Here is a 25,796-nt window from a genome sequence, read left to right on the forward strand (position 1 = left end):
GAGTGTAGCCGAGTCCCACTGCCTGTGTCAATGGATGCAACAGCGGGACTCGGGAGTGAACCTGCACGGGTGCCCCATGGAAGGCGGTGTGCCGGCGAGGGACACCAGAAGAAAAGGATTGGGGCGGCTCTGTGCAAAACTATTGCACAGAGCAGGTAAGTCTAGACATGTTTGTAATTTTTTTTTTTTTTTAAATTGAAAAATTGAAGGTTTAGTATCACTTTAAGAGGATGTTAAGTGACAAGGGTTCATTTCAAATGTTGGGATAAGTATGAGGGTTCAAAAGAGAAGTTGTTAAAAAACTAAACAATCATTACAAAGAATAATTTAATGTTCATTTACATGTAGTTGGTATATATATATATTTTAATATTGTTCCTTCCTCTATCAAAACTTATATCAATTTTTTGTTAGAGCACTTTCTGTTTAGGAATGATAACATTGCTTTGTTGGCTTTCCCTGCAAGGATTGCATTGTCACCATCCTTGCCATGCCTTTCATCCTGCACTGTGAGTATGTCCTATGTAGTGAGCACATGTACAAACTTCAGCTTTAAATTCAGTAAGGTGCAGCTCAGACAGCACCGAATATAGCTTTGTTGATGGACAGCAGTTCCTGTACAGCACTGAAGGGGGATCATAAGAGGAGGCAGGGCCAGTGCAAGGATTTTTGTCTACTTAGATTTGGATTATAAAAAAGTTGAAATGTCATTCAAAACGTTTTGGCCCATTCTTCTGAAAGATACCACATTGAATAAAATCCTGCCACAGAAACCTTCTTTCATTTATAGGAAGTCTCCAGGGCTCAGAAACATGATTGCCAAAAACATTGTAGGTCCCCCTAAGATCAGGAAGAAAACCTTTTTAGATACGAATGCATTTCACGTAGGACCACCGCTGACAAAATAAGAAAGACTGAAGCATTTATAGGATATAATAGAAAAGAATATAAAATTGATAAATTTATATCATGCAGTACAAGATATGTAGTATATCTTCTCACGTGCCCATGTGCATAGCTCCCAACTGTCCCTGTTTTTGAGGGACTGTCCCTGATTTGGAGCAATGTCCCTCTGTCCCTCATTCCTCCTCATTTGTCCCTCATTTTGATCTGATCTATATAGTTGTATAAAAATTGCACTTTTTATCTATCAAAAAGTGTTTTCCAGCGCTAAACCTTTCATCTGATTTCTAAATTTTTGCATTTGTAAATTCCAAAAGCCAATATAACGGAATAATATTGGTAAAAAAAAGCACTTGTGGGTTCAACCAATCTTGTTTTTTGTATATTTCTCCTTTAAGGGGGCGTGGCTAGGGGTGTGTCCTATGCCTGCATACTTTTGCTAATAGATGTCCCTTATTCCTATCTCAAAAAGTTGGGAGGAATGCATGTGGGCTTTACTATGTGGGTAGGACCACTAGATGTCTGTGTAAAAGAATTAATGAGCATGTAAATAATATCAAAAAGGGTTTCAGGAAACAGTGTTTCCAATTATTTCATGGTATACCATAACAAAAACCCCGCCCTGTTGAAATTTTATGGGATTGACAAAATATTGCCCCATTGGAAAGGGGGTGACATGAGGATCCATGTCTCTCAGGCTGAAACCAGATGGAATTTTGAGCTTGGCTCGCTCATGCCCACTGGCGTTAAAATCGCTATAGACCTAAATTGTTTTCTCACCAACGTTTAGTGACATATGAGTTCAGTTGGTTTTAATATTACTGTATACCTCACATATGGAATTTTGTTAATTAGAATAGTTCATTTGTTCCCTTTTTTATGGGGCACCTGGAGTTATAAATTTGTGACACCCAGTGATGGGATGTACATTTGTGCTGTATGGATCTATATGTAGTCCGTGTAGAATTTATATATAATTATATGATTTTAATTGCATGGGTTCTTGTCGCTTTATATATGTATGAGTGCAATCATGTAATTACATGTTTGTCTTCTAGATGGTGGTATCACCAGTTTTGTAGGTTGTTTGTGGAAACAGGAACAACATAGGATATACATATGCATGTGATTTGTGGAAAGTAAAATTAACATGTATATGTCTTTTAAATTCTGTTACATTAAGGTCATAGGGGTAACTTGACTGTATTGATTAAATAGTATTTTATGTGTACTGTGTGTGTTGGGCCCAAAGGAGACATCCACATAAGTTTTTTGGGGCTTTATTAATATAAAACAAATATTTTTTTACATTGATTTCATAAACACAGCTCACGGAGGGTATGCAGAAGCGTTTTTAATTTGGTTCTTTAATTTTTAAAGTTCTTTCTGTGTTTTTTCGGTGCAGAGATGCTAATATTTGTATTGGCTGATCCTGACCAATGGCGTCTGGCTTACTACGATTTAAGCTCTGGTAAAATGGCGTCAGCCCCACTTCCTGATGACGCGCACTTGAGCGTGAAATGCATAGAAGAGAGGCTTGACACGCAAATTGAAAGGAGCCCTCCACTTCTGCTGGGTAGTTGGAAAGCACGTCGCTAGTCACACAGCAGTGTGGGACTGGTTCTACAGACCCTCAAGCTGCTTTTGTGCCTTTCTGCATCTGAATGGATATAAGTAAGTGCACCTTTTAAAATAAAAAAAGCAATATTACACTATACCTGCCTTCTGTGGCTCTTTGTGGTTGAGCCAATTCCACAGAGTCTAGTGATGGGAGATAGATGATATTTGATACTGGAAAGAGTTTCTTACACATACCATAGCTCCCAACTGTCCCTGATTTCGAGGGACTGTCCCTGATTTGGAGGAATGTCCCTCTATCCCTCTTCCCCCCTCATTTGTCCCTCATTTAGGTCTGATCCTCATAGTTGTATATAAAATGCACTTTTTATCTTTCAAAAAGTTTTCCCCAGTGCTAAACCTTTCATCCAATTTCTAAATTGCTGCATTTGTAATTTTTTAAAGCCAATATAAAGGAATAGTAGCGGTAAAAAAAAGCTCCTGTGGATTTAATTAACCTTTTTTTTTTGGTTAATTCTCCAATGGGGCAATTCTCCAAAGTGGCAGGGGGCGTGCCGTATGCCTACATACGTTTGCTAGTAGGTGTCCCTCATTCCCATCTCAAAATGTTGGGAGGTATGTACATACCACTGCATATCCAACTGTGATCGTATGGTATCCACACATGGAGGAGTGAAATAGACGTGGAGATAGACCTATGAACTGAGGAGGTTTTCAGATTACGTGCTTTATGGTCACTTGTTGGCCGAGGAATTCTAGTGAGAACATTTTAAAGTCACTTCAGGTGAAGCACTATTGTGTCTGAAGTTTTGGAGCACATATTATTTTAGAAGCACGGTGTTGGAGCATATATTGAAGAATTATCTATATAGACATTTATGGACTTTGATGTAAATTGATGAATTGTGTTTTTTTGGTCACTTGTATTTATATAAGGAATTATTAATTTATCACTTATACAGTTTTATCCAGATAGCACTCTTTATATATACTTTTTCATGAATTATTAGTATACCACTAATTTTAGGTGCAGCACTGGGACATTTAGATATTGGCGCCGTAACCTTTAATTTTTCACAAAATATAAAAGATGATCAATGCTTTAAAAGCCCCTACAGGTCATCAGTTTAGAGTTATGCAGGAGCACTGGTATTAAAATTATTGCTCTAACTCCAAGATTTGGAGTTTCTGGCCGTTCAGGAATGGGAGTTGGAGATCGCCTACAAACAGCTGTTAGACTCTGCTCAGCAGCAGGGTGGTGCTCCCTTTGCCTGGGACTATCAGGAAATACCAGTTGACAACTCTGAAATCCTGGCTGAACTGTTGACAATGTGGCAGAGTAACGGTGTGCTTTGCCAACCTGCACCTGCAGCTATGGAGGCGGAGGTCTTATGGCGGATGCAGCAAGTGCTGACTGACCTTGATGAACCTGTTTCTGCATTGGATGATCTTGGATGGAGGAATGTGCCTGTCCAGCAGAATGCCAGAGAATCGACAGTGGAAAATCTGAAGATTGCCGTTCCCAAACCTCAAGTGCTGACAACAGGGCAGAGCTCTGATAACCTCTGCCCAGCACTGATAGCATCTTCTGGGTTCCACGGAGAGGAGATGGTGAACCTTTATCCCCAGACACCAGTTGCAGAGACAGGGGATTTGATAGACTTTTCTGCTGAGGAAGAACAACCTGGTGAGCCTCCAGCAGAAGAAGAGCTGTTATTAGGGCCAAACTTCACTATGCTCTGCCCAGCACCAACAGAAGTATCTGTGAAGTTACAAGGAACTTCCCCAGCTGAAGCGCTGGCAACCGGACAGAGGGTCCAAGATCTCTGCCCTACACCTGCGTCGGTTCCGGAGGCTCAGGGTGAAAAGGAGGTGGTCACTTCCCAGCAGCAGATCAGGATACAGGGGGAGATGGGAGAGGAGGTGTTCGTCGTCCCTCCCCAACAGTTAGACAGAGCAGATGGTGTGGGGTTTCCAGCAGAAGGGCTGGCAACAGGGCCGAGTACTGCTGGACTTTACCCTCAACTAACAGAGCACGGATGTCCTGTGAAGATGGATGGGACTTCAGTCTCCACCTGTATACCCCAGGGATGCTGGGCAGTCGGCCCAGATCCCCAACAGCATGACGGAGTGAGCCCAGACACCCTGTCTTCTCTCCAGCGGCAGAAAGGACTCCAGGGAGAAGGGCCAGTCCAGGCCTCTCCCCAGCGGCAGATATGTTCTCTGAGAGAGGCAGAGGTTGGCTGGGTGAGTAATGCTTTGTTTGGAACAATTTGTTTGGGGTACTGTGTGGGTACAGGCATTAGAGGACTGGAACTACTGACTACCTTCGGAGTCAAACTGTCGGTGGTCTCCTCCTGTGTCTCCTGCCAAAAGGGGAGAAATGTAACAGACCTAGCCGGGAGAGAGACTTTTGGAGGGGACTGTATGCTAGCCTCTTGCCAATCGATCGTGGGCCCTTGCATTTGGGGGAACGGTGCTCTTTGTGAGCTGTATGCCTGGGGACCCTGGATTTGCCATATTGGAATAGTGGCTGATTCATAATGCTGGGACAGATACTGTTAGGAGATGCTGATGTAAATTCCAACACCTGTCTGTCTATTGTCTGCTAAAATGTGTATTGTAAATAAGTCTACTATGGGATCTAAGAGTCATTAGATTCCCATTGTTATTTGTGTTAATTAACTCTGCTATTGTGTGAAGAAGAGTCTATGTTGATTGTGATAATGTTGATTGGATTTTCTGAACTACAAGACGGCCAATCTGGCCTAACGGTCATGTCTGAGTCATCTAGGCTGTCTAAAGGGATTAGTTAATTAGCTCATGTTAATTAGGTTAATTAGGTTACAGCTGTATTGTTAGAGTAATATGAGCAGGAGGTCTGCAACTCCACTTTGAGTGTATAAAAGCCTGTATCTTGTCAATAAAGATAGATTCCTGGTTGAACTTACATACAGCCTGCCTGGTGTTTGTTCTGAGCTATCACAACTGGGTTAGAACGGCACATAGCTGTAATCGGAGAATGACAGCTCCAGTCCAGAAAGTGATGTCATACACGTCACCTCTCGGTCTGTGTACAGGAGGGAGGCTGAGCGAATAGAGGTCCGCTAAGCTCTCGTCGCCCTTCCCAGAGACACCTGCCATGACAGCACCAGGCCCACAGATGGGATAGCGGAGCCTTGTGAGCATGGTGGGGGGGGTGGCACATCGCGGCGGAGGTGGGAGTGATAGGTGGCTTCACAGCCGCTTCTATCACTTCCACATGAAAGTCGACTTTACTAAAGTACACACACTCACTGTCATTATAGCAGCCGGGAGTCTGTAAAAAAATACATCTTCAGCACTATGAAAATCAAAAACCCCAGCAAGTGGCTGGGGAATTGGATTTTACCACCCCCTTTTCCTGGCACCCTAAGGCAAGTACCAGGAGGTAGCAGGCAGGAGGTACCAGAATAAGGCCTACACATTACACATTACACACTGCAAGGTCACTTGGAAATGTAGTCAGAGGGAGGCATTGCATGTAACCACCATAATATATGTACTGCTTCAGCCCCAGACTAGAATTTCAGAGATGACATCCTCAACAATTTTGGGGCAATAAAACCCAAAGCATAGAGAACCGGATTTTGATGCTTGTTTACCAATGCGATGAGCATCACTATGGCAATCTTTACTTATACAATGATAATGAAACAAGAGTTTATTTACACTATGTATTAGGGTCAACCTAAGGGTTAGAATTAAACTAGGATTCCTGGCATCTACGGTACTTTTTTATTTCTATCCGTGAAAAAAACAGAGAATAGTCTTATTTTTAAAGCCCAGTTGAGCCCTTAATATTTAAAATGCAGTCAGCCTGCATATACAGTAATAAATATGGGATTCTTTTACTTTTTTTTGTAACTGCTCAGTGTTTAGTAGGGGTTAAAGTACCTTGTGCTGGAAGCACATAGGGGAGTCAGACAGCAGCTGCACACCGCTACAATCAGCAGCAATATATGTTTCAGTAATTTTAGTTAGTCACTAAAGGGTATCACTTTGACAATACCCTTTCCTCCCTACCTATGTATTTGACAACGAGTGACATAAGAAAAAAAAAAGAGGTAGCCATGTCTTGCTTTTATGTGCTGAAATTGTATTAGCTATGTGCCAGCAAGTGGTTAGCACTTCCACCTGGCAGCACCAGGGTCATTGGTTTGCATTCCAACCATGGCACAACATGCTTGGAGTTTGCATGTTCTCCCTGTGCCGACATGGGTTTCCTTCCACACTCCAAATACATGCTGGTAGGTTAATTGACCCCTGTCTAAATTGGCCCTAGTATGTGTATGTACAGTATGAATCTGAGTTAGGGACCTAGATTGTACATTCCTTGAAGGCAGGGACTAGTGTGAATTAGGGTTGCCACCTGTCCAGGATTCACCCGGACAGTTCGGGTTTGGAATCATGAGTCCAGGTTTCAGTCTACCACATTATTTAGACTGGACTATGGCTTCCCAGCAGGGTTGCTGGCTGCATTTGTCTAAGCTGAGAGAGTCTGTTACACTTTCTTTCATGCTGCCCAAAGCCAGCACTAATAATCCCCCCTCCCCCCCACACAGACAGGAGAGGAGAGAGGGTTTGATCTGCACCTCTTCCTCCTGGCCCTACCCCTCTGTGTCTGCCCTTTCACACTCCAATCTCCAGGGCATGACAACATTTACTAACTTAAAGGAGACATTCATAAGAAAATTCAAAAATTTCTTAGATAACTCCACTTACCTTTCCCGCCGCAGGGTTTTCTGTGGTAAAACCAACAGAGCCAATCTTTACCCTTCACGGTGGGTTCTGTTAAAAAAACCTTCAGGAGCTGGGGACCCTCAGGGAACCCACAATCCTGGGCCTGTAATAGCACCTCCGCCAGTAAAACTTTATGGCCTTAATACCAAAAGTACTGGATCCCGGGGTCCAGCTCTCTAAAAAAGAGAAGCGTTTACAGGCAAAACCTAGTTTCTTCAGACACGAGGCCCGGGTACTATTCAATTCGGCCTAAAAGACACTTTGAATGGATCCGGCTGCATAGCTAGCCCCAGCAAGGATTGCTCCAGTGGAGCTCAGCACGGCACATCTTTACTTGTAACCAACACCTTAGACACTGGCAAAAAAACTGAGATACTCCCAGTAGTGGGAGGGGTTATATAGAGAGTAGACTTCTTGTCTTAGGATGTGCCAGTGTCCATCACCTGAAGGTGGCCTATAACCCACATAGTAACTACTATGGCTCTGTGTCCCGTGATGTATGATAAGAAAAGGAAAGTTGGGGCCAGAAATTTGAAGCCCAGCAGTCTCAGATACATCTGAATGAGAGGTGCTGATTGCCAAGGGGTGAGTGAGCTCACCATCCATCCCTGTCTGTGACTTAAGTCTCCCCCCTTCTCTCTCCTGCCTTTGAGTGAGTACACTAAGGTAAATCGGGGTTCTCAGAGCACCCCTTACATCAGAGGCCACAGTGTTCCCCCTTACATCAGAGTCCTCTCCATGCTTCAGAGTTCTCAGTGTTCCCCCTCAAATCAGGGTTCCCAAAGCATCCCTTAGAGTCCCCAGAGTTCTCCCTTACATCAGAGTCTGCAGAGTCCCCCTTTACAGTGAAAGGAAACTCTGCAAGTTCAGATATAAAAGGGGAACTCTGTGGACTCTGATGTAAAGGGGGACTCTTGATATTAACATCATATGATTAGAAATGTTATTTATTGGCAAAATATATGTATAAAAAAATTGCTGTGCACTGCTAAAGTGTTCAGGTTTGACTTGAAGAAAAGGTTGCAACCCTAATGTGAATGTACAATATATATGTAAAGTGCTGCATACATTGGCAGTGCTATTTACTGTAAGTACCTGTAATAAATAAATGTAAGGTTCTTTGCAGAAAATTAATCTTTAAGATTATAGTATTTTCTGTTCTTCACAGATACACCAAGATGAAGACAGCAACCAACATTTACATCTTCAATCTTGCCTTGGCCGATGCACTGGCAACCAGCACTTTACCTTTTCAAAGTGCCAAGTATCTCATGGAGACCTGGCCATTTGGAGAAGTTCTCTGCAAAGTCGTATTGTCTATAGACTACTACAACATGTTCACCAGTATTTTCACCCTGACCATGATGAGCGTGGATCGTTATGTAGCTGTGTGCCATCCTGTGCGAGCATTGGACTTTAGAACCCCCTCAAAAGCCAAAGCTGTAAATGTCTGCATATGGATTCTGTCATCAATTATTGGAGTGCCAATCATGGTTATGGCAGTCACCAAAACAAATAAAGGTAATTGGGAGCTTTAGTGTTGTCTGTACATGGTATGATAAGGAATACCTAATAATGAATTAAACTATGCCTCAAAATGTAGTGCAGAGATGTCTATAGATACCTATGGTAGACCTAGGTGCCTACACACTTTACCGGTCAGTAGATTGTTTTTGATAGAATCACTTTAAGGTAATAGTTTTAGATCCTTAAATATCATGGGAATTCTAAAACATGAACTTGAATGTATGTATTTTTTCAACATACAGTACGTAACTTTGTAACTATGTAATATACAATATAAGAATGGTCCACACGCTGAAAAGAAAATAGTTAACATTTCCTTAATTTACTGACCATAGCATCATTCAGATCACAGCTTCCTCCATTTTTATTTGCATATAGTCAGATTTAAAAATTGCATTAGACAATCCACACTAGAAAAAAACATGATTTCTATTTCTAATTAACTATTGCAATTTCGGCTATTTATGGGGCAGAACTTTTTTTCATTTTGGTTAACCTTCATGTGATATACAGTACAATTCTATATTAAAGGCATAAATCTTTTTTGGCATTGGTGTGTGTTTGACACAAATATGGCAACATTATGATTTTTTTATATACAACAGCCAGCATAAGCCAAAAATTATTACTAATGTGTGGATACTACTATTCATTGGCATTGTATACCAAAAAGCAGTCAATTTTCTTTTACATCTTCTGTACAAAAATGCTGACAAAATGCTTACTGAAGTTACTTTTTGCAGTCCTATGCAGATAAAGGATGTGTGTGCTAAATTGTGTCAGTGTAATGTATGTAACGTAAATACAAACAGGACAGTGCAAAGACTTCATGTGGAATTTCAGATGGATGTAAAAGCATATGCATAATAATGCATAAAAATGTTTAAATATAAACATAAATTTATCGTTTGATATCATTTGCATCCTGTGATTAAAACAATTTATGTGTCAGAAAGGACACACGTACATATAAGCCCTTGACTTGAACCTGTACTGCAGGTTCACTTTATCCACCCAAACAGCATATTGTTTCTTTACTTTCATTACTTTGCCACTTTGTTAAGATATTGACAGCAAAAAAAAGCCTGTGCTTACACAGGGCTATGGAGTCCCTGTGTGACAGCACTAATTGGGCCAGCATTATCACATAGAGTGAGTTACCAGGTACTTCCTTTGGCTTCCAATTCTGTACAATGCAGTGGGAAAGCAAATGAAAAATAGGTATATTCTGGGTTGTCAGTTGGTGGATGGGAAAAGCAAACCTGTTTCTCTGCCCTAACTGGGTAAAGCACAGGTTTGCTGTAAAGTACAACCAAGATTATATGTGAGTTCCACCCAAATGTCACCCCCTGATAAAATTTGTTTTTGAAAGTCATTACTTTTTATGTTACTGGAGTGCACCCCCTTAGGAGCCGCAGATGAACTGGGATCCCCCACCCTGCACAGCCAGGCACACCAAATTTTCAAAGGCACTCCAGAGACAGAGAACAGTCCATGGCTTTGTTTATTGTGGTTTATTGAGGGTTAATAACTTGGATGGGGATGCCAGGTTATGGGATGCCCACTTGACTTCAGCAACAAAACGTTGGCAACAACTTCAGGGTCATCTTCTTATACACAGTCTATATACAGTCTCCTTGACACTCCTGCACTTCACTTGCTTGCAGACTGCAGCTGGATCACTGTTAATGGATCTTACAGGCACAGTCAGATTTAGCAATAGCCCTTTGCAGACAGGAACTCGAAGCCCCATGTTGTGTAGCAGAATCAGCTTGTACTTTCCTTTCCTATGGCTACTGGTCCCAGCATCACCTCTTCAGGCACTGCCAACCCACCTGGCTGCAGCTGCCCCATTCACTAGCCCTCCAGGCTAACTTTCCTCCACAGTCCCCCAGACTGACTCACACCAGTCCCCCAGACTGACTCACACCAGCCCATGTGACTCTGTAGGAGATCTCCCAGGGAAGGGATGAAGAGTTGACACACCACTATCTTTAGGGAGAACTGGCTACATGTGGCAGTATATCCCAAGTAGTGCTGCTCTACTCACACTGTCCTTCTTTTGCTCCCGTGCCTCCAAGAAGGGCTTCCTCCGTGTGATATAGCAGGATCCTTCCATCACCCGAGCCCCAGCCCAAGGTCACCCCCTAGACTAGGGGGTACCCCAGAGGGCCACCGACAGCCTCCACAGCCCTATATCTCCATCTTCCACCTGACTGCCCCTGCTGACATGGCTCGTTCCTATTTATGAGGTAAGCCTTGCCCCCACCAGCCCTTTACTGGGGATTGGCTGAGACCCTCAAAATTATTCCAGGCAGCTCCTCCTAATCTCCACCCACTAGCTCTAGAAGTTTCTACAACATTCTAGACCGGGGGTGGCACCAGAACAGCTGTCAGGATGAGTCATCCAGTCCTGACTCACTGAACCCTGACCCAGAATCACAGCTCAGGCCTAACCCCTAGCCCTGACTCAATTTACCTACACTAACAAACCCATACTAACCAACCTACATTAACAACTAGTACACACTAGAGGGCGCTACATTACTGTGTCTGCACAAGTGTTCATAACAGAAGTGGATCGGCATTAATTTCTATTGTGGGAACTCGTGTTGGCACAATGGTGCAAAGACGTTGACATTGCTAGGCAATGGGCAGACTTTAGCAGCAGGTTTCAGAAGAAGGAATGTTTTATGTAATTCCAATTAGAAATTTTATGTATAGTGAAAACACCCGTGCTTGATGAAGGTGAAAATAAACAGAAAAAACAGAACAAATTAGAGCTACCACCAATAGGGCTTCTATTTGTCTGTTACTATGAATAAAGTTCCTTTAAGGCGAGGATGGCACTACCATATTTGGAATTTGTTTTTTTTTATATGTGTAATAACAGAGGGTAAATCAGTTACTAACAAGTTCCTATCTCCTCTACTTCTACAGCTGGTACAATCACCTGCATGCTTCAATTTCCTCGCCCCGATTGGTACTGGGATACTGTTACCAAAATCTGTGTCTTCATCTTTGCTTTTGTGATTCCAGTCATGGTAATTACAGTATGCTATGGGTTAATGATCCTTCGCCTTCGTAGTGTACGCCTCCTGTCTGGATCAAGAGAGAAAGACCGCAACCTGCGCCGCATAACGCGTATGGTTCTAGTAGTGGTGGCTGCCTTCATCATCTGTTGGACACCCATCCATATCTTTGTTATTGTGTGGACCATGGTGGAAATTGACAAGAGGAATCCATACGTTGTGGCGAGCTGGCATTTCTGTATTGCCCTGGGATACACCAATAGCAGCCTAAATCCAGTGCTTTATGCCTTCTTAGATGAAAATTTCAAGAGATGTTTCCGAGAGTTCTGCCTACCCTTTCGTTCGCATGCTGAACAAAGTAGTTTCAGCAGAGCCCGTAACACTACCCGGGACCAAGTATCCACTTGTGCCCAGTCACATGCTCCAGACAAGCCGGTATGACTAGACATGGATGGCCGAAGGAGAGGATCCAGAGGCCGACGAGGAGAAGATCTGAACTCAGAAGTAACTCAGGTTACCAGTACCACCGAATTTTAGCAGTAGGTACATTGGGCCTAACTTTATATGCTGTTCCAGAATACAAAGGCATTGTGACACTTTCCTATGATTACTACTGAGATCTGGATTTCTTCAAACTCCTTCAATCTCTCCCTACAGAGCAGACAATCAGACTCGTTTTCTTGGTAAAGAGTTTATAAGTGATATTGCTACCTAATATCTTCCATACAATTGAATTTTTGACTATACTTTTAGCTGTGAACAAGTGTCCAATCATTGAAAGATTTGACAGTTAAAGCAAATCCAGTGCATGGACTACAACATTTTCCTCCTGATCTCAGTTTTGACATTTCTGCTTTGCCTTGAGCCAATGTACTCTACATCCTCAAAAGAAGGGTTTCTTCTTTACAAATCGTCAAGCCTTGTGCAGAATGAAGACATTTTTCAGGTGTCGTTTGATTGTCTTTAAAGTCTATCAGGTCTTGCTGAACAAGACCTGTTATGGCCAGTACAGGACAAAGCACCTACTCAAACAGAAGAAAGGTACCTGAACTTACCATCAAAAAATAGTCAGCTTCTTATCAGAAACGTATGCTTAAGAATTTTATCTGGGCAAGGGCCAAACACCATTGAAAGGCCTGAATCAAACTGTTTTTTTTTTCAGAAAGGAAGCAATAAACAACTTGCACAAAGAACTTGAATTCTCTTACGAGAAATACAGTTGAATACAGAAGAGTCTTCTTAGTCCTTTGACTTTATACATAAATGACTTACTGCCACCTCAAGTATATAAATAAAACAGATGTACATTTGGTAGATTTCACAAAAGGTGCATAGAATCCCATTATCATTATATATATTTTTATCTTTCTATAAGAAGTATTCGAAAGATGCACATCACAAAATGGCAATGGAACAAGACTTTAATTGATGTTATTACTAAGGTCTGTTTCCTAGTAATTTGTATTGTGTCCCTTAAAGGGATATTTAGAGTGCAAACAGGGTTTAAGTTTATGTAAATAAGGTGTAAATCATGTCAAGGTCTGTTAAAAGAAGTGGCCTTGATATTGCTGTGAATTATTCCCAAATAAGTATAGTGAGAGAGAGAGAAAAGGGAAGAGAAAGAATTAAAATTGATAAAGATGTACATATTTCTATTTACTTGGCTATGTACAAAACATGTATATACATTAATTATGAATATTTTATAATTATCATATATGAATATTATATTATACTGCCAAAACTGTCTGAAAAATCTCCACTCAAAATATTTCTGCTCCCTCCTCCATCTTTAAAAAGTTGGCTTTTTGTGCCCATTTTGTTGAAACAGAAGTATATTCTAGTAATGGCATGGTAGATATTATTCCCTGATAAACGCTTACTGCTCAATCGTAAAGGGTTAACCTTCACCAACCTTGAGCACAGCTATGTGTTTCCCACTCATATTTTGTTGTTCTTTAGAAGGAACCTTCCACTTTTCTACAGACCTATCAAATGGGTAAACTTCATTCTTTAAGTGTTACTAAACCCACAACCATAAAATCAGTCTGTATATGCAGTAAAGCACGCTTGTTATACTCACTTTTGGAACCTAAGGGATTAATCCTCTGCATCGTGTAAAAAGGCTGTTTGATCCTGTATGCACAGATCCACCCCTTCTTCCACTGACTCCAAAACATGTCTGGATAACACAGAGTTACTGGAGTCAGGCTGCACATGCTCAGTTTGGTGTGTATTGCTAGAGAGATTTTTCTTTCTTGGGAGAATGCATATGATCAGCACAGGGCCAATCAGCACTGTCCAGACAGAGGGTCAGGGGTCCTGCATCCTGATAGGACAGCCAGTGCAGTATGAAAACTTTTCCTACAAACTTTAACCAGGCACTAATAGAAGTCATCAAAATAAAAGGGAGTGGGAATAGGACCCAAGGTGTCCTTACGTTCAGTGAAGGAAAAGGAACAAACTGTGGTTTAACCTGATATAACTTTATTAGAACAATTAGTAGAAAAACATTGTAATCATTGAAAGGAAAGCATAAACAATAGGAGATTGTATAAGGTAAAAACTGACAATGTTGTCACTTAAAAACGCATGCCCATGAGCTCAGCCAGTCATCCACACGTGTCAATCATCTCGAGTCATTAAGTGTGACTTAATATATAATACTTACATGTGTTTAGGCGAGGTGAGTTCCGGGAAACCTTGGTAGCACAAGTCGGTACCCGTATTGTGCTTAACCATGGACCTCCAGACTCCCTATATGCCTATAGAGCTGCTGCATTAAGTCTTTACAATGTTGAAGAAAGCATTGGTTATCTCAGACAAATAAATGCAATTCTGGCTGAAAGTATCCCTGATAGTTAGTGAACAAACAGGTTTGATTTCTGGATGTAGCACTGTCAATCATAGAGATAATAAAAAAAAAAAAAATGCAGCACACTGTTTTGACTCAGCTGACTATATTTTCCTATCCAACCTATATGCAGTGCTATCTTTAATGTTTCATGGAGACATAGTGCTGAATGACTAATGCCCCGTACACACGGTCGGATTTTCCGATGGACAATGTCCGATCGGAGCGTGTTGTCGGAAATTCCGACCGTGTGTGGGCTCCATCGGACATTTTCCATCGGATTTTCCGACACACAAAGTTGGAGAGCAGGAGATAAAATTTTCCGACAACAAAATCTGTTGTCGGAAATTCCGATCGTGTGTACACAAATCCGATGGACAAAATGCCACGCATGCTCAGAATAAATAAAGAGATGAAAGCTATTGGCCACTGCCCCGTTTATAGTCCCGACGTACGTGTCTTACGTCACCGCGTTTAGAACGATCGGATTTTCCGACAACTTTGCGCGACCGTGTGTATGCAAGACAAGTTTGAGCCAACATCCGTCGGAAAAAATCCTAGGATTTTGTTGTCGGAATGTCCGAACAAAGTCCGACCGTGTGTACGCTCTATAATAGGCTTGTTGTGGATCTAATGTTTCTCCTTGTCTTAAGTCGCATGCTTGCATCGCAGCGTGCTGCATTTTTTTTTAATTATCTCTATGATTGACAGTGCTACATCCAGAAATCAAACCTGTCTTGTTCACTAACTATCAGGGATACTTTCAGCCAGAATTGCATTTATTTGTCTGAGATAACCAATGCTTTCTTCAACATTGTAAAGACTTAATGCAGCAGCTCTATAGGCATATAGGGAGTCTGGAGGTCCATGGTTAAGCACAATACGGGTACCGACTTGTGCTACCAAAGTTTTCCGGAACTCACCTTGCCTAAACACATGTAAGCATTATATATCACACTTAATGACTTGAGATGATTGACACGTGTGGATGACAAGGGCATGCATTTTTAAGTGACAAGGTTGTCAGTTTTTACTTTATGCAATCTCCTATTGTTTATGCTTTCCTTTCAATGATTAAAATGTTTTTCTACTAATTGTTCTAATAAAGTTAAATCAAGTTAAACTGCAGTTTGTTCCTTTTCCTTCACTGAAGGTAAGGACACCTTGGGTCCTATTCCCACTCCCCTTTTATTTTGACTACTTCTCCTGTTCTGATAAGGAACACCACCCTATTAGGTGAGCCGGTAACCTGTTACCTGAATTGACCAACGATACTGGTCATCAGGACCCCGCCCATTGCGTTTTTTACTATGACTAATAGAAGTCATAAGACTGCTATATACTGCTGATGAGAAAAAGTATTTAGCAGTTTATGTTTACTAAAATAATTGCATTTCCATGTTCGGTTTACTGTGGGAGACCAGATATGGTGAATGCAGGGTCCTGGGTTTAGTAACACTTTAATTAAAAGTGGTCACTCATTGTCAAATTACATATTCATTCTGGGTTCAGCTTTATTACCTTGGAATTATTATGTAGATGAGAAGTCAGAGAGCGGCTGTTTGAACTGTAGACTGCAGTATACTTCTGAAAAATGTCAGTTCATATGGGAGCTGAACTTGCTTCCTTTTTTAAGGGTCACGCTTCAGAATTATCATCCCGATTTCACTCCCAAGTTTGTCATTGACACAGAAGAAGCAGGTGCATGTTAGATGATCTGACATCTGGTAAGCACATGCTTGTTTAAGGTCAACGACCCACCAAGTAGTAAAGCAAGAATAGAAATACAGCTTTGTATCATGCACCTATAAAGAAAAAAACTGGCATCTGGAAATATGTAAAAAAAAAAAAAAATAGGCAAAGGGCAAATGAATAGTTGCCAATATTGCTTATAAACTCCATGCAGCTGATCTTTTCCCAATACTGATTTACTATGCTGAGCCTATGTCTCTGCACTGTATCTCTATGCGAAGGCCACCATTTTGGTAGACACAGAGCTTTGCTTCCTTTACTCCAGCAAGACACCATCACATCTCACTCTAAATCTCCTGAAACAAGCAGTGCCTAGTGCTCAAACTGCTGATTTACAGCAATGAGGTTGTAAGCGCAGGAGTGCCTAGGCACACTCACATACAAGGAAATACATAGCTATTTTTTTAGGAATTCAAAACAAAAGGTATTTTTTTGGGTACTGCTTAGGTACAACTAACATAATTTCTAAATGTTCCTTATTAAATATCAATTCTTCACTTTTTAAGTTTAGGTCCACTAAAAATAAGTCACTGAAGACAGTACCTAGATTTCTATCCTGACAGGTTCCTTTTAATGGTCGCTAAAACATTTACTATATCAGATGAAAAATCTTTATCTGTGCTCATTGTAACTGTGACAGATGCTAGCTGTTGAGACAGCAATGGCACTGCTACTGATAATGGGCCCCCTGCAGTTTTGCTTGGCTGGGAAAGTTGGATAGCTGCAAAAGGACAATAATGGATTTTTTCACAAGTCTGGCTGAAGTCTGTGTGCCATTTTAATACCAGCGCTGCCTCCTGCATGACAGTCTCAGGGTTAGGTGTGTTATTAGGTGCACGTTGATCTACAGTTGCTCTCCAACAAAACTGAGTATATTTATTTATATAGGAATCCGTACTTGTCTGATTCTAACCTTATACTGCACTACTTGCCTTCCTTTTCCTCCTACCCTCTGGCTATACTAAGGTTGTAGCTCTACATTCAAACATCTGTTTTTGCATGCAAGTTCAGTAGCTATATCTGTATTGATTCTATTCTAGGTCTAGGGTGGTAGGAATAGAGGGGGCATCACCAGGTCACAACCTGTGATAATTTTTTCCTTTTTTGTATGCCACTGCTAGCAAGGTCTTGATATGTGTGGCTAAATCCAGCAGTAAAACTGTAGGAAGAAGAATGTGCTATGATGTCATGAGCTTTGTTCATTGCAGAGCTCTAGCTCCAACGCATCAGAGGCCATGCTGGACCTTTGCAGTGTCCTCTGTCAGGCTTTTTTTTTACTCAGGTTGTGGCTGTTTTCTAAAGAAGATGAATTTTAAGACTTGTCATACCTTTTGCTTTGATGCACCTTTATTTACCTGATTTATACTGATAGTTCAGTTAGTCTTCAAGGTTATGATGCCATGAGTGGAAATGCACCATAAAACTTTACTTACATACTGTGAAATTTTCATCTGACCAAGCAATGCCAGCCTTTAAAGAATTCACTGTAAAACGTAAAGAGCTAATGAACTCCATTGTGATTCAGAAAGTAGTATATGGGTAGAAACTGAAAACCAAAACATTTTTATTCAGCTCAGAGAAACCCTGGTGTAAATGTATTGATCTTCAGAATAAGCTGGTTTGCTAGCAAGATCATTATACCATCAACAGAACAGATGATTAGAAAGTAAAGGTGATGTCTGCAGGAACCGCTTTCTTGTGTATGCTAGAAAACTGCCTCGGGTTGGCTTTAACCTCCCTGGCGGAATGATTTTTTTAGATTTTTGCATCTCAAAGCGGTACAATTATTTTGCATAGAAATTTGGTGTTTTAAATTTTTGGTGGTAATTCCTCGCAATAACACACTTAAATCTGTCCACCAAGAGCCTAGTAGATATCCCGGGTATGATGAAGTTTGAAACACAAAATCATTAATTATAATATAATAAATAAATAATTATAAAAAATAATAATATAATAATAATAATAATAATAATAAAATAAATTTCCCCACGATTCACTATCGCTCAATTCTGCAAGTGTTCTAATTTACTATCACTGTTTTTTAGCTGGTCTAAAACCACTTTTGACGTAAAGGGAGACTTTTTGGTTGCTATGGACAATCTCCAGTTTCCAGGCAGAAAGAACAGTATATATCATATAATACTGCATGCAGGGCACTGGACAAAGCACTGGGGACAAAAGGGATGTGAAAAAATTATATACAGTACTGTAATCTGTAAGATGAATTTTCACTTTTTTGAATTTGCCGCCAGGCTCCGCCCCCATGCATCGCGACGCTCGCAGGGAACGGAGCCCGGCACAAAGAGGCTTCGGGAGGAGGACAGAGCCCGCGGACACAGCGGGGGGACATCGCAGGATCCTGGGGACAAGGTAAGTATACCGCACCAGGATCCTGAGATGTAATCCCGAATGTGGCTCAGGGTTACTGCTAATGGTGCTGAAATTTAACCCCGAGCCACACTCGGGAATACCGCCAGGGAGGCTACTATAAAACACATTGCAAAAATATTGAACTTTTTTTGTTTTAAACAAATCTTGCCTGAAAATGCAACATCTGCTTATCTGGGAGCCCCTATCCCACCCAAATGAAAGATAGAGAAAAAAAATGAAGAAAATACTTACTTAAAGTGGAGTTCCACCCATTTAAAAGTCAGCAGGTACAAAAAGTGTAGCTGCTGACTTTTAATAATCAGACACTTACCTGTCCCACAGGCCAGCTATGCGGGCACAATGAAGCCCTGCTCCTCTCCCCCCCCCTCTCTGTGGCACCGGCATTCTAACTGTGGGCGCCCGGCTGTGGCTTCACAGCCGGGCACGAACTGCGCATGCGCAAGCTGGGCAATCTTCAGGAAACTGTGACGTGTTCCAGAAGATTGCAGAGAGGGAGGGGGGAGAGGTGATCTTCCTTCCAGCGCCACGGCGCCAGGGGAGGAAGTGGGAGCTGGATGCCTCTAAAAACAGGGTACCCGCCCCCCCACAAAAAAATGACATGCCAAATGTGGCATGTCGGGGTGTCACCATCACTTAAAGCGGAAGTTCCATTTTTGGATAGAACTCCGCTTTAAGACCACAGCTTCTGCCAGCTTCCTGAAGGTGCCAGTGATGTCACTGCATCTTACTGCTGCTTTCTGAGCAAGCTGAAAGCTTGAAATCCCATGAAAATACATGTCCTTCCCCAGGAGGCAGCAGTGAACATTGACATCATTGGCACTTTTAGCAAGCAGACACAAACTAGGTCGAAGGTAAGTATTATTTTCTTTTTTCCTGAAATGGTCTGCTTTTTCAACTTTTGTTTAGTATTTTTTTGAGGTTTACAGGCTCCCAGATAATATAATCTTGCATTTTCATGAGAGGTCTACTTTAAAATAAACCTGATGCAGACCTGAGCAGTTCAACCAAACAGACCTTCAGAAAATGAAGATTCAAAGGCTGGGCAGCTAAATGTATTTGTAAATGTTGACTTTTCCTGTAAAATCCAAATTGGCCCCACCCCTTTCTACCTCAGGAACCTCCTTATTTCTTTAATATGATACTGTAGGTCATTTGGCTGATCAGTAAGGGCTGGTAAGTAGAGAAAGTGTTTCAGCTGCCTTTATCTCTGGATCTACTCATCATTTAGACAAGTTTAATTCAAGGAATGTTTTCTATTTCCCAGTATCCATTGAGCTGTCTTGTGAGCAGAACTCCTCAAGGGCATTAGGATGCACAGTTAGCTCTGTTACTAGTAAGGCCCATCATCAGCCAAACCATTTGTTTGGTGAGCATGAGTGTAAGAAACTTGTAGGGCCCTTTTAGGGATGGTTTCTGGATGAATAGCATTGATAGACTGACTTAAAACAAAGTGTGAGTTTATAGTCACACAGTTGGCATCAAAAAATACAATGTAAAAAGTATAACAGTTCAGTTCAGTGTAGGTAAAATTATATAAAATAGAATAAATAGTCATAAAGCTTAGGAAAGCATGTGTGCTTCATGGCTGCTGCCTTCTGTCTCCATGCTGTCTTGTGTAGCCAAAAAGAAGCAGGAAATGACGTTCTTAGACTTCTGAGAGACATCAGTTGTTCCAACTTGTCAAAGTGTCTTTGTGTCAATATGTCTGTGTCATCTCTACTCTAGGCTGTGTGTGTGTCTGTCTGACCTTCAACATCGAAGCATTGGCTTTATATGTTACATGTGAACGTCATAACCTCACAAAAACTTAGAACCTTGTATGGCACACAATAATTTCTGCTAACTTCACTAATATGCTATACAGAAGGAGATACTAACTCAGAGAGTCATATATGGCGTTTGATTGACAAGCACACATGTAACAATCTATACTTGTAGTAAGGTGCTGATCATGTAATGTCATATAACCAAACATCTACTAATATGAACACATATTACTAACTTTAAAGGGGTTGTAAAGGTTCGTATCTTTTCACCTTAATGCATCCTATGCATTAAGGTGAAAAAACCCCTGTCAGTGACCAGCTCCCCCGTTTTACTTACCTGAACCCTCAAACTTGTCCCACGGGGACGCACTGTCTCTCTGCCTGGGGTTCTCGGCAGTTGATTGGATAGATTGATAGCAGCGCAGCCATTGGCTCCCGCTGCTGTCAATCAAATCCAATGACGCAAGTGCCGGGGAATGGGGCGAGTCCGGCTTTCGGCGTCTAAGGACGCCGAATGCTGGACTCGGGTGCAGGCCTGCAAGGTAACCCCCCCGGGAGAGTGCTTCTCCCAGGGGGTTATCTGATGTGGGGAGAGGAGCCGAGAGAGACGCCGAGGGACCCCAGAAGAGCAGGTTCAGGGCCGCTCTGTGCAAAACGAGCTGCACAGTGGAGGTAAGTATGATATGTTTTTTTTTTTTTTTTTTAAAAACCCAAACCTTTAGTGTCACTTTAACTACATTAACCCGTCAGGGAGGTTAAGTAACTATATACTAAGGGCTCTTTCACACGGAGGATCCGTATGTCCGTTTTTCATCCTTCCGTTTTCGGATGAAAAACGGACATACATGTATCCCTATGGAGCGTCGGATGTCAGCGGTGACATGTCTGCTGACATCCGACCCGCTCCAATCCGAAAAGTGTAACGGAGGAAAACCCTACTTTTCCATCCATTTTCGGATCGGATCGGGTGACGACGGACTCTACGGTCCGTCATCATCCGATCCCCCATAGGGGAGAGCGGCGCTCTGACAGGTCCGTCGCTGCGACGGACCTGCGCCGATCCCCGCTGAGCAAGCGGGTGTTCACGGGGCGGATCATCACTGATCCGACCCGTGTGAAAGAGCCCTTATAGTTATTAATATGACTGAGACTACACTAAAAACTTACTTAACAGGATATAAACAAATATGTATTATTCCTCTAACTACATAAATACCGGTCTATTCTGGACCTCCCTTGACATTCTATACCAGATACCTTATATGTCATTCTCAAACTACATACACCAGAAACAGCTAGCAATACTCAGCTTTTGATGAAGAATCATATCAAATCAATTGATCAAGGTCATTCATGATTCACTCATATCCAAATATATTTTGCAAGCTTGCCATAAATAAAATATAACACCTATAAGTGCCGAATTATGAATTTGGAATAATATTCTAACACAGTGAAAGGTTGGGCAGCCAAGGTTGACCAGAGAAGTTACAGGCTCCTTAAATCAGAAATAAGCTGTTGAGTCCTGAATACTATGCATTCTTTCTTACTCAATAACACTGGAACAAACTGAGAGAAGTCGCCAGTTGTAGTGTTCAAGGGTTCAAGAGCAGCGATGGTTCCCCTAAAAAGCTTTTTCAGTTTTGTTGTTGTCTGTGTCCATGTTGGGAGATATCGTCTGACTTCCTTTTACCTGGAAAGTAAATATGAATAAACCTCTTAAACAGGGACACAGGGAGTAATAAAACACCTTTTTAGTAGAATGGTTAGAAGAGTTTTGTCGAATTTTTAATCCAGCCACTTTCTTGTTTTCAAGTTTTGAATAGCATGGGGAGGTTCAAATTTCTGTTAGGTCTTTATTTTAATCTGTGATGCATTTTGTGAGATTATCCCTCACTTCTTGTCCCCGTGACACCAGGACAAAAGGAAGTAGGATTGTATCCCTCACTGGGACAGAGCAGCAAAAAAAAACACTGTTAGACATTCTATCCCTATCCAAGTTTACAAAAATGTGTTTTTGCTTTTGTCTGTGTCCCCTTTAAAGGCCAAACAAGATATTTGGGGGGCACACCCTAAAAGATGCATTAAAGATGGTGCAGCCATAAGACCATACAACAGAACAAAATATTACAGCGCACACATGCAAAAAAGACATTTACCTTCTGCAAAGCTTATTTAAAACACCTACACGTTTTCAAAAAACATTATCAAAAAATATGGGGATTTGGTCACACCATATTGCTATATGGTGCTTAAGCCCACTTACTGCAACAAAGTACCCCATGATTAGTGGGTCCTACACTATCCATAGCCTGGGAGATCCTGCTTCTCTGAACCATGGGAGCAATACACTCCTCTATATGGGAGAACTGAGGCCTCCACCCATGACTCAGGTGGACACTAATGAGAGGCACTGATGAGGGAGCACCATATAGCAATATGGTGTGACCAAATCCCCTTATTTTTTGATAATGTTTTTTGAAAATGTATAGGTGTTTTAAATAAGTCTTGCAGGAGGTAAATGTCTTTTTTGCATGTGTGTCCTTTGAAGGCCTTGCCATGACTGAAGTGAGGGAACATCCCTTTAAAAGGGGCACCGCCAACAATAAAAACCTGACAGTGTCTAAACCCTTCCCCACGCAAAATAAAATAGCTAGATTTTGTTTTAAAAGCTGCAGTCTGCAAAAAGAGAGAATAAAGTAAAGGCCTATCCTGTACCTTACATAAATAAAAATCAAAAAATGGCAACGAGAAAACTATCATAAACATAGCAATGAAAGGGAGGAGGGTTGGGTCCTCAGGGTGCAAAATAACAACTGTATAAATAAAACTTTGCATTCTCCATTCAAGCTGCAAGCCATATTTTGCAATAGAAATCAATCCATGTTTTCATTGTAACAAATTCTGCTTGAAATGTTCTCCCTTATATCACCTAGTACTTGTTGTTTGCTTATAATTGTTCTCCCCGAGGCAAGTGCATGTGTGAATGGTGGTGTCTGAGTGCAATCAGACAGAATAACATTTTGTTTCAAGCAATGAACACACAAAATGGCCCTTTCACATAATATAGGTAGGAAAGGATATTGCTTGTTTGTGATTAGCACATACTTTATGTATAGCCCATATAATTCTGAAAAAATTATTTTACTCTACCTGAAAAAAAAAAGAGAAGATCTCCATATATTTTGTATGCACGTGCATAGTTCATGTCAGATATTACACATAAAAATACTATCTTTGCATAATTCAGTATAGCTACAGGCAACACACAGAAATACAACGTTATGTATAATCTATATTTGTAATATTTTTCTACATTTTTCATAAAGTAATTATATAAATAGGAGAAAAATTATGAAGAGAAAGTGCATTTATTATTAAACAGGTGCCAACACAGGGAACAAAAAGTATGATTAGTGTTGAAGAGAAGGCTCTATAATGTGCTTCATCTCATTTATACTTTGTAACTTCACCCCCTATAGCATGCTTCCAGAGCTCTCCAAAACTCAAATCTGGTTATCACATGACCACTAATCACTCAGTTCCTGCTCAGGGAAAGCACATACTGCAGTATGTGGATTTCACATATACTCTTCACTGCTCAGAGTAGAGAGCAGTGAGTGTCAGTCACTGCTCTTCGCTCTGCTCCTCTAGCGCTTACTGGAGCACAGGGCAGGGGGGCTGGCAGAGACAGATGGCTCCACCTCTCAGCCTCATGCTGAAAAGCAGATCTAGCTGTCATTCAGCTGGGTTGGTCCTAAGAATCAATGTGAGGATCTTTTTAGAGCCTGGAGTGGCTCTGCCACGTCAGCTGATAGCGGGCAATAGCCCGCTGTCAGCTCACTCTGGGTCACAGGAGAGCAAAAGTAATTGCACTCCTGTGACCCACAAGAGAAGTGTGGCCAAAAAGGCTTTAGCCATAATTCACTTTTAAACCTAGGTAAATACTGACTTTCTGAAAGTCTAAATTTGCATAGGACTTTTAAGACATACTAGATAGAGCTATGCGTTGTAACAGAGCTGTGTAAATTTCGAAACTTGATGGACAGAAGTCCACATTTTTAAAACAACCCCTTATGTGTATTTCATTTGCAATATTAGTTGCTTGCCTGGAGTTCAGCTTTAAACCACCGGCACAATGGCGCAAATAAACTGTACTCCAAGCTGAATGCTGATGATCAAGTCCTGTTACCCAGAGGGACATATTACTGGGCCAAGGAATGGGTGCCATACTGAGATAGTTTCAACCATCATACAGAAAGGAAACATTGTACCTGAAGCCACACTATACCAAATTTTTCTGAACTTTTCCAGAAGAACATGGCAATGTATCTTCTGCAGATCTTGTTTTGAACTGTGATGCAAAGCATTTTAATACTTACCATACTTAAAGAAATATCTGTAAGTAGAAGGATCGCGTGTTTTATACAGTATATGTGTACGTTTGTGTTACGGGAAATAAAGACAACAGTAGTTAAGTTAGTAACACACACCATGTGAAGGATCTACAGCTATAATACCAGATTAGTGGCTCATGATCCAAGAAAGTCTCTCAACTTCCCGTGCTGAGGGCTTGTGGTTGCCTCCTGGCAGGTGCCAGTCTTTGAATAATTTGCTTTAATATTTGCTGTACTATATACTGTACTTTCTATAACCATGACATCAGAGGATGCTTAGATGATATATTTTCATTGAACTGTTTACCATTACGGTACATTTTTGAGTGTTTTTCTTTTTATTAACCAGCTGTTTTATGACAAATGTGGCTCATGAGCTAGAAACGTTCTGGAACTGATGGCCTATGAAGACTTAAAAATGGAATTGCAGCAAAAGAAATAAAAGAGGGAAAGAATACTAGAGAAGAGTAATGCGATCCTTCAGTAAACACAGAATTGCATTGTATACGATGTGTAGTGAATATGTATGCTGTGTTTATCCCTAGTTCTGCAGGGTATAGCTCTGCGAGTGTCACTGTGCATCTCCTCTACTTCTGTTGACGGTTTAATTACTATTCTGTATTTACTTTTGTAGTACTTAATAAAGTGGCTGAAACCGCAGCAATTGCTTAATTTGGGATCTCTTTTACATATATGTTAATCAGAGGAATGTGACTCTGGGCAAATTAATTAGAACAACTGATTAAAAACGTTTAATAAGATGCAGAGGAGGAAATAAATGAGACATTTGTTGACACTGAAATTAAATAGG

The 25,796-nt window shown here is 41.2% G+C and overlaps 1 protein-coding gene across 1 annotated transcript in view; it reads left to right on the plus strand.

Annotated features, from left to right (window-relative positions):
* Positions 1–14,357, plus strand: part of OPRD1 (opioid receptor delta 1) — a 34,050-nt gene extending 19,693 nt beyond the window's left edge. Inside the window, exons 2-3 of the mRNA XM_073616214.1 lie at positions 8,432–8,784; positions 11,731–14,357. Coding sequence (XP_073472315.1) covers positions 8,432–8,784; positions 11,731–12,263 — 886 coding nt within the window. The 3' untranslated portion in view covers positions 12,264–14,357. The remainder of the gene's footprint in view (positions 1–8,431; positions 8,785–11,730) is intronic.
* The last annotated feature ends 11,439 nt before the right edge of the window (positions 14,358–25,796 follow it).

Source organism: Aquarana catesbeiana, linkage group LG02 (assembly GCF_042186555.1).
Source record: "Aquarana catesbeiana isolate 2022-GZ linkage group LG02, ASM4218655v1, whole genome shotgun sequence".
Lineage (NCBI taxonomy): Eukaryota > Metazoa > Chordata > Amphibia > Anura > Ranidae > Aquarana > Aquarana catesbeiana.